The sequence below is a fragment of the Ovis canadensis genome, chromosome 25, assembly GCF_042477335.2.
Source record: "Ovis canadensis isolate MfBH-ARS-UI-01 breed Bighorn chromosome 25, ARS-UI_OviCan_v2, whole genome shotgun sequence".
NCBI classification, from domain to species: Eukaryota; Metazoa; Chordata; class Mammalia; order Artiodactyla; family Bovidae; genus Ovis; species Ovis canadensis.
The window spans coordinates 50,270,908-50,284,722 of NC_091269.1; the positions used below are offsets into that span (position 1 = coordinate 50,270,908).

At 42.6% G+C, this 13,815-nt stretch overlaps 1 protein-coding gene across 7 annotated transcripts in view; it reads right to left on the reverse strand.

Annotated features, from left to right (window-relative positions):
* KCNMA1 (potassium calcium-activated channel subfamily M alpha 1) overlaps positions 1-13,815 on the reverse strand; it is a 764,306-nt gene that overhangs the window by 78,645 nt on the left and 671,846 nt on the right. For all 7 annotated transcript variants that reach the window (XM_069572206.1, XM_069572205.1, XM_069572210.1 and 4 more), the window contains 2 exons: positions 5,228-5,351; positions 241-465 (listed from right to left, as the gene is read on the reverse strand). In XM_069572206.1, the coding sequence (XP_069428307.1) occupies positions 241-465; positions 5,228-5,351 (349 nt within the window). The remainder of the gene's footprint in view (positions 1-240; positions 466-5,227; positions 5,352-13,815) is intronic.

Consider the following 13,815-nt stretch of genomic DNA (forward strand, 5'->3'; position numbering starts at 1 on the left):
ATACCAGCTAAACTCCATGTCTGGTGAGCGACTGAACTTGGCTGCAAATTCCTTTTAATAAGGTCTCTCAGGGTTTGGATATTCCTAGACAGAGTGTAGGGGAAGGGCTGAGTCCTCAGGCCCATAACCAGATGAAGAAGCAGAGGCATGATCAAAGCTACAACCATTATATTCATCTGGGATTTCTCTTTTGTGAATAAAAAGGAGAAAACAGCATTGATAACGTGACCCTGGACTTACAGGCAAGATGGAAACCTTGGGGAAGTTATGCAGCGTCTCCCATTCCCGCTTGAGGTACTCGATGGAACCCACAAACACAATGTGCTTGAGCTCGTGGTAGTGAAAGTTGCTGGCACGGAGTGGCATCACCAGGTTCCGAAGGCCAATCAGAGCAGAACTGACATCGCCAAAGATGCAGACCACCACGTGGCCGCTCAGGACGGTCATTGCAGCTTCACTTCGGGTCTACCAGGGGGAGAAGAGCACAAGCATTGGAACAGAAGACCCCACGGGGTTGTGGAAGGGACGGGAACATCACTTTTGTAAAATAGCAAGTAAACAATCACGGAGTGCTTACTATGTACTATTACTTTTTATTCCTTCAATGTTATATTCATGCCATGTGTTAATCACTCACTCATGTCTGACTCTTTGCAACCCCATGGACTAAAGCTCACTAGACTCCTCGCCCCATGGGATTCTCCAGGCAAGAACACTGGAGTGGGTAGCCATTCCCTTCTCCAAGGGGATCTTCCTGATCCAGGAATAAAACCTGGGACTCCCACATTGCAGGAAGATTCTTTACCATCTGAGCCACCAGGGAATACACACCTATGACTCGAGTATATGTATATAAACTGTACTGATGTAATAAATATGAAGCCCGTGGGGTTGCAAAGAGTCAGACACGACTTCATGGTTAAACAACAAGACAAACATATATTCACACACATCACTACTTTCTTTTAAAAAATATTTAAGGAAGCTATGCCATACATACATATGAACAGGATTCAGGGGGAGAAATAAGAAAGAAGAGCAATACTGACGTCATTTGTAAAAGGAAGTCTTAGTTTCCAGGAAATTGTTGATAAAACTGTTTTCCTTTGGTGCTGAGATGATGATAAAATAGTCAGACTCATGCTGGCCTTGGCTTAAGAGATGAGTTTTGAATTCGAGACTCATCAATGGGATCTCACAGGACATTACTACATCAGAAGGTAGAAAATGATATCCAAAGCCAGGGGCTAGCAAACTATGACTCACAGGCCAAATCTAACCCACTACCTGCTTATCTCTGGCCAGTGAGCAAAAATTGGTTTTTATGTTTGAAAATTGTTGGCAAAAAAAATCAAAAGAAAAATATCTCACACTACGCAAAAATTATATGAAGTTCAAATTCCAAGAAAGTTTTATCACAACACGGCTGGTCTTACTGATTTAGGTATTGCCAATGGCTGGTTTTACATTACAGAAGCAGAGGTGATTAGCTGTGACAGAGACCCTATGGCCAGCAAAGCCTAAATTCTTTGTTATATGACCCTTTATAAAGAGAGTTTGCCGACCACTATCCACTGCTGCCTTAGGGTTTCCAGGGACACAACTAGAGTGACCACTTGTGTTAAGTCATCAGAGGAAGACTCCCAAACAACCACGAAAAGGATCATAACAGCAAGAGCAACAGGCCCCCATCTTCCCCCAACTCTAGGCCTATAATTCACAAAGGAAACAAATGAAAGAATAAAATCACCCCAGTTAAAGCTTCCCAGGACAATTAAACCATCAACCCCTGCTGGCCCCTCTGCTTACTGTGTTCGTGCAAAGAGCAACACAGGAGGCCAGTTGTGGGTCTTTCTCTGCCTCTCTTTCTGGTCCAATGCCTCCCAACTTCCTTTCTTCCTCCCAGTCCACCCACTGCATGTCTGGATGGCCCCATGTGGCTTACAATGCTTTGGGGAGGCATATTAATGTCCACTGCACATATCAAACTCTGCTCAATTTAATCTCTAGAATTGACCAGTGTATTGATTGTTTAAATGCCAATATTGCAATTCATGACAATGTCAGGGTTATTACAGCAACCCCCAAGGAGAGGAAGAAGCTAGCTTTTACTCTCTGATCGTTAGAATAAAGCAGAGGCTGTCACCATTATTGGTTTCTCTCTGCAACAGTACAGGGACATCTAAGATGCAGGCCATAAAACATGTCTTATAAATGGTGACCAAGGAGAAGCCACTAGGGAGTCACATCCCCATCGCTGCTTCATGGATGAGTGAGTTATCTTGGCTGGATGGAGCATGCATGTCTAGGTATCAGCAGCAGAGGGTCAACCTGTCTGTAATGTGCTGTGATGGGACTCCTGATTAGTTTTATTTGGCCAGGTCATTTGGGAGGCTAGCTCCCTTCAGGAAGCCTGGGAAATACAAACTAAGTTCAGAATAGGGGCCGGAAATCTAGACGTGGGACCTAGGGAAAGCACCAGTTAGCAGACTGGCCGTTCACTGTGCTAATCCCAGGAGCTTAGATCTGGTGTCCAACACACCAGATCCTCAGACTAACCAGAGCAGTATCACCTGGAGAACCTGGTAAAGACCCCAATTCCCAGGATGTAGCCCTGGGGAGACTGATTCAGTCAGACATTAGACCCAGTGGAGAAACTACTCGAGTGTATCTTCTTTTTCCTATGTATCCTTCAAGGCCTATTCCATGTGGGGCCTTCACAGCCATTAACCCCTTCTGAACTCAACCTGTTTGTATCTAATAAGATTTCCCTGGCCACTTAAATACATGCTAGAGTGAAACAACATTTTGTGTCTTGTCACGCTTAGCTTTTAATATATTGTTTCATGGTATATTATATCTTTTAATTAGATGGTCATTTTCTCAAAATGATAGCCATCTCAAATTTTCTAACTCCCAAAGCAGGTAGTATCCTACATCCACAAACAATCCGCATGTAGCTGGCTCTTGAAAGCATTCTCATCTCTTTGGGAGGGTTATTTGACAAAGGGTTTTTTGGACCATACTGTCTAAACAGCACCTACAAGTCCCTTTCTAGCCCATGCATGTGTGGGTGCTCCATTGCATCCAACTCTTGTGACATGGACTGTAGCCCTCCAGGCTCCTTGGTCTGTGGGATTTCCCAGAAAAGGATACTGGAGTGGGTTGCCATTTCCTTCTCCAGGGTAGCTTCCTGACCCAGGGATTGAACCCATGTCTCTTGCATCTGCTTTATTGGCAGGTACATTCTTTACCACTGTACCACCTGGGAAGCCCCTTCTAGCCCACATTGCTGCTGTTGTTCAGTTGCTAAGTCCTGTCTGGCTCTTTGCAACCCCATGGACTGCTACAGCATGCTGGGCTTTCCTGTGCTTCACCATCTCCTAGAGTTTGCTCAAACTCATGTCCATTGAGTCAGTGATGCCATCTAACCACCTCATCCTCTGATTGCCCCCTTCTCTTCCTACCCTCAATCTTTCCCAGCATCAGGGTCTTTCCCAATGAGTCAGCTCTTCACATCAGGTGGCCAAAGTTTTGAAGCTTCAGCTTCAGTCCTTCCAATGGATATTCAGGGTTGGTTTAGCCCATGACCTCATTTTATTTTCTTCATAGCATTTTATCAATATCTAAAATGTTATTACATAGTCATTGTCTATCTTGAGATCTGGTCTTTGTCCCCACTAGAGTACAAGAGTTATGAGACCAGCTGTTGTCAGGGGTTGTATCTTTAGCAACAAGAACAAGTGTCTAACACGTAACAGGTTTGTTAAATAGGTTTTGTTAAATGATCCTATTTTTCAGATGAGAGAAGTAGTAATTCACCTCATTAAACTCTTTGGTGCTGGTAGGGTGCTTTGAGTGTCAGCCATGCACTTCTCAGAATTATCTAGGCAAGCCATCGAAAAAGCTTGCATCCTGAAATGTCAATCCAGCTTCTGACATGCCCCAAGGTGGGTAACACCAGGATGAGTTTATATCCCCAGAGCAAAAGTGGGGCAGATACACCATCAGAATATAAACAAAAGCAGCAGCTTTGTAATGAGAACCATTTGTACTCCTTGGAAAGGGTTAGTTCCTGAGAATTCAGACTTTCTATGCTTTTGTCTGCCACTTTCACACCTCCCAAACAGCCTCCAGAACAGAGCTGTATTGGTTCTTAATGCTTGATTATAATTAAATTGAGAAGTCACACACATATTCAGATAAAACACAGGGAAAAACCTAGTGGATTAGAGCACAAAGGCATTCTGAGGAACTGGAACCTTCCTTTCTTAGGAACAGTGGCCATAACATCAGCAATGATAGGATTTTCCTGGCTGACATAAAGGAGCAGGCCTCAGCAATCTGAGGATTAGAAAGCACAAGGGAGGAAGAGCCTTTCCATCTGACCTTCCTGATTATTAATCCATTTTGCATGGATTAGCAAGACAATAAATGGGTAGGAAAGCCGATGTAGGCGTAAAACCTTAAGCTGTTAATCGGACAAGTCTAAAGAATAGCATGGATTATTATCTATTCTGACATTCCTGAGACAGACCAGAAGAAGCCCACTGCTGCTACTGAGATGAGTCAACCAGGAAACAGGGCGATAAGCTCCAGCCTTTCCGAGGTGGATCATGGTCATCTTTGTCGTCATCAGCAAGTGGGATTTGCCTGCCTACCTCGTGAGCTAAGGACCACAAATATGCAAATATATTATCTAGAAAGATACAAGACACTATTATAAACAAACGATGATACAGGTAGCATTCAGATTTCTTCATGGCATTTAATATATAATAAAAATAGGTAAGTTTATGGAGGCCTATTTTGAGTTTTAATCTTCACTACAATTCGATGAGTTAAGGTCATTCTTATCCCATCTTCCTACATATAAGTGACGAAGTGCAAATCCTTCAAGGGACTGGTCCAAGGCCACGCAGCTAAGCACAGGCATGCTCTGGCCTGACAACCACGCCTACAGGGGTTATGGTACATACTGCCTCCCTTGATGGCTTTCACGCCCTAAGGTAATGAGCCAATACATATTCGGAGATCAAAAATTCCACTCTTGGGTCATGCTCTGATACGAGTTCTAGCTGCTTCAACATATGTCCTGAATATTAATTACCAAAAATAATTAGGGCCAGGAACAAACACCCCACCACTCAGCTAGGAAAACTTCATTCACAGCAAATATAATTTGGGACAGAAGCGGATGGCACAGATTCTGCAACCTGTCACTCACCAGGATGACTTTCTCTATCTCCTTGGGCGCACACCAGTGAAACATCCCAGTAGAGTCATATTTCTTCACATTGGAGTCCATGTTGTCAATCTGATCATTGCCAGGAATTAACAAGGGGTCATGCCTGGGGAGAAAAGCACAGGAAAACCTAAGTGGAAAATGTAATAAATTATAAATGGAAAGTGCCCCCTGAGTTACATCTCAGAGGAGGTGGGAGAAGCGGAGGAAGTGCTTGTCACTGAAGGCCAGTCTTTTACTTGCAGAACCCATCCTGTGAAAGGTAACTGCCCCGAACCCCCATCACCTCCTGGACATGCAGGTGACCTGTGCTGGGTAGGAATTCTGCCTTTCTCTCCCATTCCCCTTTCTCTACAATGGACTTCACATCACTTTGTGGATTCAGTCTCCCTTCTTAGGGATGTCTCACTCCTTCTATTCTCATTTACCAGCTATCTAGTCTCTCCATGACACACACACACACGTGCACACCCAAAGGGTTGTTATTAGCATTGGCAATGAAGAGGAAAGAATAGGAATAGAGCCTCATGCTGACTGACTGGCATGAGGATGGAAAGCCAATTACTCGCTCTTTCTGACTACAACTTCTGACGTGATGCTCTTCGCAGTAAAAGCTTTAACAGGCTGCACTTTAAATATTTTAGCAATTTGCCCAATCAGATTTTGCTCTCCCTGGCTGAAGCCCTTTAAAGATTCAGCAGCATGTCACTTCAGAGCAGATTGACTACCAAATGCCCACATCTGGAATACATGATTTCAATACTAAACAACGCCCTCTCTCCTTGCCTTGACAACTGTATTTGCACGCACTGTCCAATGATGCACTGCCCCCACCTGCGCTTTCACCTCCCACCTGCCACACTCCCTCCATAGAGGAGAGCCTCGAGCTCAGAGGCATCTTAATAAACTTGTCTTGAATTCTCAGAGCTACATTCACTTGCTCTTGCCTTATTTACTGGTGGAGAAAAAAGATGTCTCTGTAGAGGCCTCCCCTCCAGCGGACTGGCAGAGCCTTACCAACGACCGTACGAAATACAATAGAATCAGGCAGCTCTAATGAGCTTACAGCATAAGAAATATAAATCCTGCATCTTGGCCCATATCTGTTGTCTACATTCTATCTCTGACAGAGATTCTGGACCTGCATTTTGAGGGAGGTATTTGAGTGTCTAACACAATGACCATGTAAAATTAGGACAGTATCCCAGGCATTGCTACCTATCTGTACAGTGGAACTATTTCTCCTGAATAATCTCATCAATTTGAAATAGAAAATATAAATAAGTTGAAACGTCAAAAGTTTAAAGTTATTTTACCTTTTGAACCATCTATTTCAAGCTTAAAAGTGAACTTTCAGTTCTTAACATTTCCTCCTCTGAAATTTCTCTGATGTTTCTCATCTGTATGTTTGGAACATAGACGGTGTAATAGCAGTCCCTCTGTTACGGTCCAGAGACCCAGAATTGAACATTTAGGATTCCTACCACGGCCCTCCTAGCAGGCCTCCCAATCCCACTTAAGGCTGCATTTATTTATTCCTGCGAATTTTCTTTTAGGCTGCACCAAATGACAAATATTGTGCAGGGCAATCCTACAAAGTTATCTTCCATGAACATGCTAGATTACTACAGGAACTGTCATATCTGATCTTAAAAGGAGAACAATCAGCTCGGAATAACATCTCAGTAGCTGGGTTGCTGCAAAGTCTGGAAGTGTCGTAAACCAGCAGGTCACCTTTCAAACACTGAACTCAGCCCCAAATGCTAAAATAAAGAGGCAGTTGCTGATAAGAATGGGTTACAGATCATAGCAAGAGAAAACTTGAATATTTTTGTCCTTGAAGAATTTTTTAAGAGTTCTATAGATATCCACTACTCACCATAAAGAAGGAGTCTGAGAAAATGAACAGAACAGATTCTTTCTTCCTAGCCCTAGAATGTATTTTAGTTGGAAGAGAGTCTTAACAAATTTTCCCTGAAGATACAGAGTCAGTTTGCTTATTGGTTGGAGAGGAAGTATTATCTCAAGGAATACTTCTGAGTATTCCTGCCCCCAATATTCAGGATTTATATTCATATAATATTAGCAAGCAAGCAAATGATGTAGCAAGCTGGCCAAAATTCCTTTTGGAAGATATGTGCCTTGAAAGGGAGGAGATACATTTTGATTTCCTATCTTTCTTGGGAGGAATCATCCCTTGGTTATACTGGTCTCCAACCCTCATCTTAGAAATGTAAACAAGCAAGCCTGATGATCAACTGCCCCTCAATGAGAAGAAAAAGACAGCTTTTTAATGTCAAGCCTCATTAACTAGGGTGAGGATTTGGGTACCCCACATATTATTTGACACTAGAGCTGCAAGCCAGGATTTGTGCTGGAACATTTAGAAGCATCAGGGAGGTCTCAGAGGTAAACCATGTTGCACTCTGTGCTTCCTGCAAGCCTCTCAGCCTGCCCCAAGATCATTTAAATATAAGTCGTCCAGGATGTTCCTAAAAGAAGATCATCTGAAGACTCAAAAATCTCCCTGAACAAACATATTTCCTTTTCTGACTAGTCATGGTACCTGAAATTTGACCTTTGGTTTCTTGAATCAGTAAAGCAACCAGTAAACCTGAACCCCCTCTTCTGTGCCAGGAATGGAGGAGACTATAATGATGAAGGCTCAGTCCCTTGTTAAAGAAAGGGTTATCATACACTGAGCAAGAGAGAAAATGCCCATCAACAGTGGTGATAACACTGCAGCAAGTGTTATAGCAAAGTAATGTACAAGGTGGCCTGAGAATACCAAGAAAGTTGTCAGTTGCCTGGTATTTGAGTGATCAAGGAGACCTTCACAAAGAAGGTAACATTTGCTCTGAGCCCTGAAAGGTGAGAAGGAATCTCAGCCTATTTTAGTCATGATCCACTAGAAGCCATTCAGAGGATTGAGGCCCCAAAGAAGATCCAAACAAAAGATGTTATCTTGGAGATGTTGTATTGCCTGACCTAAGGTACAGAAGACTCAGGCCAGGCTCCCAAGTGGCACTCAGACGTGCACTGGGAGTCAAGTGGAAGAGATAGGTTCAGCTGATTGAATGTGACCGATGGAGCTCACACTAGGGTTTGGATAGAGCCCAACTCAAGTTTCCAAAATAGAAGAATGTCATACAAATGGGAAGTATTTTTAAAATGACATGAGTTGTTTCCCAAGGCAGTGGATCGCTCATCATTTGAGACATTCCTAAGAAGCTGTGGAAACAGAGGGGATTTCATTGTAAATGTTGGGTGAGCCTCGAAGATCTTTAAGATTTGAAGCACTGTTCTCTCAACGAACAAGAGGTGCCTGGAGAGTTTGTATTTTTTAACCACTAGTGGGTATCAAAAGGCTGGAGGGCACACAGTACGCATAGAAAAGTTGTTTTTGGAGCAAAGATGGAGGATAAGTAGCACTAATCCTGAAGACTGATAACTAGAACTACTCCCTATTAACTAGATTTACCAGATGTCTGGGAGGAATCTTAGAATGTGAATGAGAATCTTAGCATGAGAGTCTGTCACTACTCTGGGCCAGACAGGATATGTTTCTTCGCCATGTCTGTTCCTGCATCGGTGCAAGTGACATAGGGTGGCTTAGGCTACTGAGAGATCTCTGACATAGGTTAAGAGTAAAGAGTCAGTCATTCCACAGGAACTTCTGCTCCTTGAGCATGTCAATCAACAGTGCTTTGGTTAGGGGAGGCCCAGGAGAAGAATAAGGCAGTTTGTTATACGTGGAAAGGAGGACCATCAGAAACCTCCCCGAATAGTGAATCTCATCTTTATTAGTTTACAAAATGAGGAAGAGAGTCACTTTTACAAGTTCCCAGAAAACTCCTTTAAAGACTTAGCTGGAACCAAGGACCAATCCTAGACACTGCCCTTCGCATCTGAACTATTTTATATGCTTCCTCAACTCACAAAGTAATCCCAACTCCCACCAAATGGACCATAATTGATTCAAGGCTCATTTGTTATTCACCACCTACATGCCTTGTTTTAGGGTGAAACTATGAGGGAAGGATATCTGCTGTGTAGTTGTTACGGACTGAATTGTATCCCCCTCCATCCCACAAAATCTGTATGTTGTAGCCCTAACTCCTAGCATCTCAGACTGTAACTGTATTTTGAGATATGCTCAAAATTAAAGAGGTAGCACAGTTAAACTGGAGTCACTAGGGCAGGCCGTAATTCGGTATGACTGTTGTCCTTACAAAAGGAGGAACTTCAGGCAAGCATATTCAGAAGGAAGAAGATGTGACGTCACAAGGAGAAGAGGCCATCTATCAGCAAGAAGAGAGGCCTGAAACAGATCCTTCCTTTATGGCTTCAGAAGGAACCAACCCCGCCAACAGCTTCATCTTGAACTTCCAACCTCTAGAGCTATAAGAAAATTAATTTCTGTTGTTTAAGACACTCAGTCTGTGAACTTTGTTATGGCAGCCTGAGCTAATTAATACAGTTGTGTACCTTGAATAAAAATGGGCACAATTGACCAGATGTCACTCCATTGATCACCCCGGCTGTCCTCTTGCACCTTAGGGCTCATCTGTTCATTTAAAGGAAAGAAGTATCCTGCCATCAGTTTAGGAATACATGGAAACATACCAGAAATATACAATATCTTCACGAGAGAGTTTGGGCCACATACATACCCAATTAGATCTGCTCTGCCTGGGAGGCTTCCTGGTCTTTAACTTATGCATTTGAAGATCAATACCTCTGACAACCCCATCCAAAGAAAAAGAAGAAGCCAAGACACCAACCCGTTAATTTGTTCAGTGGAACCAAGAGAGCTGATCCTCCAAGGGAGTTTTTGGAAGTGGATACCACCGATAGAAGAAAACCAACTATTTCTTTAGCGTAGTGCTTGTGTATACTGGCTTCAGAGCCAAAATGTTTGTCTTCAAATTTTGGCTCATCTACTACTTGCTACATTGTGCCAGTTTCTTCATTTGTAAAATGGAAGTGTTAAATGTCATCATTAACTAACGGTGTCAATTGAAGGACAGTCTGAGTAAAGACATGGTGTGCACCTGGCACAGAGCATGCCCTCACTAAATGTTAACTACTATTATTATTATCATTCTTTATACTTTGCTTACACATCACCAGACAGTCAATACCGAAATCAGATTGATTATATTCTTTGCAGCCGAAGATGGAGAAGCTCTATACAGTCAGCAAAACAAGACCAGGAGCTGACTGTGGCTCAGCCCATGAGCTTCTTATTGCAAAATTCAGACTTAAATTGAAGAAGGTAGGGAAAACCACTAGGCCATTCAGGTATGACCTAAATCAAGTCTCTTATGATTATACAGTGGAATACTGTATAATCTATTTGTAATATTACAAATAGACTCAAGGGATTAGATCTGATAGACAGAGTGTCTGAAGACCTATGGATGGAGATTCATAACACTGCACAAGAAGTGGTGATCAAAAACCATCCCCAAGAAAAAGAAATACAAAAAGGCAAAATGGTTGTCTGAGGAGGCCTTCCAAATAGCTAAGAAAAGAGGTGAAAGTCAAAGGAGAAAAGGAAAGATATACCCATCTGATTGCAGAGTTCCAAAGAATAGCAAGGAGAGATAAGAAAGCCTTCCTCAGTGCTCAGTGCAAAGAAATAGAGGAAAACAATAGAATGGGGAAGACTAGAGATCTCTTCATTAGAGATACCAAGGGAATATTTCATGCAAACATGGGCATAATAAAGGACAGAAACAGTATGGACCTAATAGAAGCAGAAGATGCTAAGATGAGATGGCAAGAATACATGAAAGAACTGTACAAAAAAGATCTTAATGACCCAGATAACCACGATGTTGTGACCTAGAGCCAGACATCCTGGAATGTGAAGTCAAGTGGGCCTTTGTAAGCATCACTACAGCAAAGCTAGTGGAGGTGATGGAATTCCAACTGAGCTATTTCAAATCCTGAAAAATGATGCTGTTAAAGTACTGTACTCAATATGCCAGCAAATTTGAAAAAACTCAGCAGTGGCCACAGGACTGGAAAAGGTCAGTTTTCATTCTAATCCCAAAGAAAGGCAACGCCAAAGAATGTTCAAACTACTGCACAATTGTACTCATTTCACATGCTAGCAAAGTAATGCTCAAAATTCTCCAAGCTAGACTGCAACAGTCTGCGAACCAAGAACTAGCAGATGTTCAGGCTGTGTTTAGAAAAGGCAGAGGAACCAGAGATCAAATTGCCAATATTTGTTGGCTCATAGAAAAATCAAGAGAATTCTAGAAAAACGTATACTTCTGCTTCGTCAACTATGCCACAGCCTTTGATTGTGTGGATCACAACTGTGGAAAATTCTTAAAGAAATGGGAATACCAGACCACCTTACTCACCTCTTGAGAAATCTGCATGCAAGTCAAGAAGCAACAGTTAAAATCGGATATGGAATAAAAGACTGGTTCCAAATTCGGCAAGGAGTATGTCAAGGCTGTATATTGTCACCCTGCTTATTTAACTTATATTTAGAGTACATCATGCAAAATGCCAGGCTAGAAGCACAAGCTAGAATCAAAGTTGGTGGGAGAGATATCAATAACCTCAGATATGCAGATGACACCACCCTTATGGCAGAAAGCAAAGAAAAGCTAAAGAGCCTCTTGAAAGTGAAAGAGGAGAGTGAAAAAATTGGCTTAAAACTCAGCATTCAAAAAAACGAAGATCATGGCATCCAGTCCCATCACTTCATAGCAAATAGATGGGGAAACAATGGAAATAGTGACAGACTTTATTTTGGGGGGCCCCAAAACTGCTGCAAATGGTGACTGCAGCCATGAAATTAAAACATGCTTGCTCCTTGGAAGAAAAGCTATGACAAACCTAGACAGTGTATTAAAAAGCAGAGACATAATTTTGCCAACAAAGGTCTGTATAGTCGAAACTGGTTTTTCCAGTAGTCATGTATGGATGTGAGAGTTGGACTATAAAGAAGGCTGAGTGCCGAAGAACTGATGCTTTTGAACTGTGGTATTGAAGAAGACTCTTGAGAGTCCCTTGGACTGCAAGGAGATCAAACTTGTCAGTCCTAAAGGAAATCAATCCTGAATATTCATTGGCAGGCCTAATACTGAAGCTGAAGCTCTAATACTTTGACCACCTGATGTGAAGAGCCAACTTTAGAAAAGACCCTGATGCCGGGAAAGATTGAAGCCAGAAGGAGAAGGGACGACAGAGGACGAGATGGTTGGATGACAACACCAACTCAACGGACATGAGTGTGAGCAAGCTCTGGGAGATGGTGAAGGACAGGGAAGCCTGGCGAGCTGCAGTCCAAGGGGTCACAAAGAGTCAGACACGACTGGACAACAACAACAAAGAATCCAGTCATGTGTCTGTAGCTCTTATAATGGTGGAAAGGAGACAGGAAAGAGAGAGTGGTTCCATAATAAAGACGGGTTCTACTATTCCACTGACTACGATATTACTACTATTGCTACTAAGATGAACAGCCCTCCTGGGTTGGGCTCTTACAAATGTTGCTGTGGTAAGACTTTGACCTACATTTTGTGATGTACTCATCACAACGATGCCGGCAGTTTCTGTTATTACGATCCATTTGCATGGATGGGAAAGAGAATGTGGGTAAGTATGTGGCTAAGATAACACAGCTAGAGGGAAGAGAACGAGGCTTTGCCGAGAGAAGTCTTCTTAACTGGAAGTCAGTGGTGCTTGGTCCCTATCTCACGCCTTCCCACTTGCAGGAAGCAGCTGGGTCATGTTCATTCCCCGCGGCAGTACCCCAAGCCGCAGTGCCCTATGCTGCAAAGAGAGGAAAAGCAGCATGTCGGGCAGTTATGAAATGCACAGCTGGCGTGAATAATCAGTAGAAAATTTCCCCATGAGCCCCTGTCAGGACAATGTGCTAAGGAGAGCCTCAATAATCAATTAAAGCTAGACATGCTTTTGTCTTGTCCTGATATCTGAAGACTGCATTTAGGAATACCCACATTTTTATAACAACTGAGTTGCCCCAGTGAGAAGCCCCAGTGAGTTAAATTTTTCATAGCTATGCTTCTTGAATCTCAGCTCACACCTCCATAGTCCACAGCTAGAAATTAAGCATGCCTGACTTCAAAAAAAGAATAAAAGATCATTGTTTTGAGGATTTACAGAGCAAGGAATGCCACTTGCCATCAATTAATCTCAGGAAGCGAAATAAATGCCCAGCTACAGCAGACACACAAAAAGCTTGCCTTGAAGACAACAGCCTAAAGCAAAACCACAAATCCCTTCTCTAGCAAACCTGCTGTGAGGAAGCTGGCATTATATTTTAAAGCGCACAGTTCCCCTAAGAAGAGAATCTGAGTTTTTTTCCTGTGGCAGTGGGTTCTGTGCGGGACTTCAGAAATTTATACTAAAGTACAAGGAACCAAAACCAACCAACCAAACAAAAGGTATGAAAGAGAAAGTTACCACATGGCTTTTAAATTGTCTCCTTTCCTTGCTTGATTTTCAGGACCTCACTTCTACTCACATGATGCAGCCTTTCCTATCATTACAGGCATCCCATCTAGATTGAGGCCAAT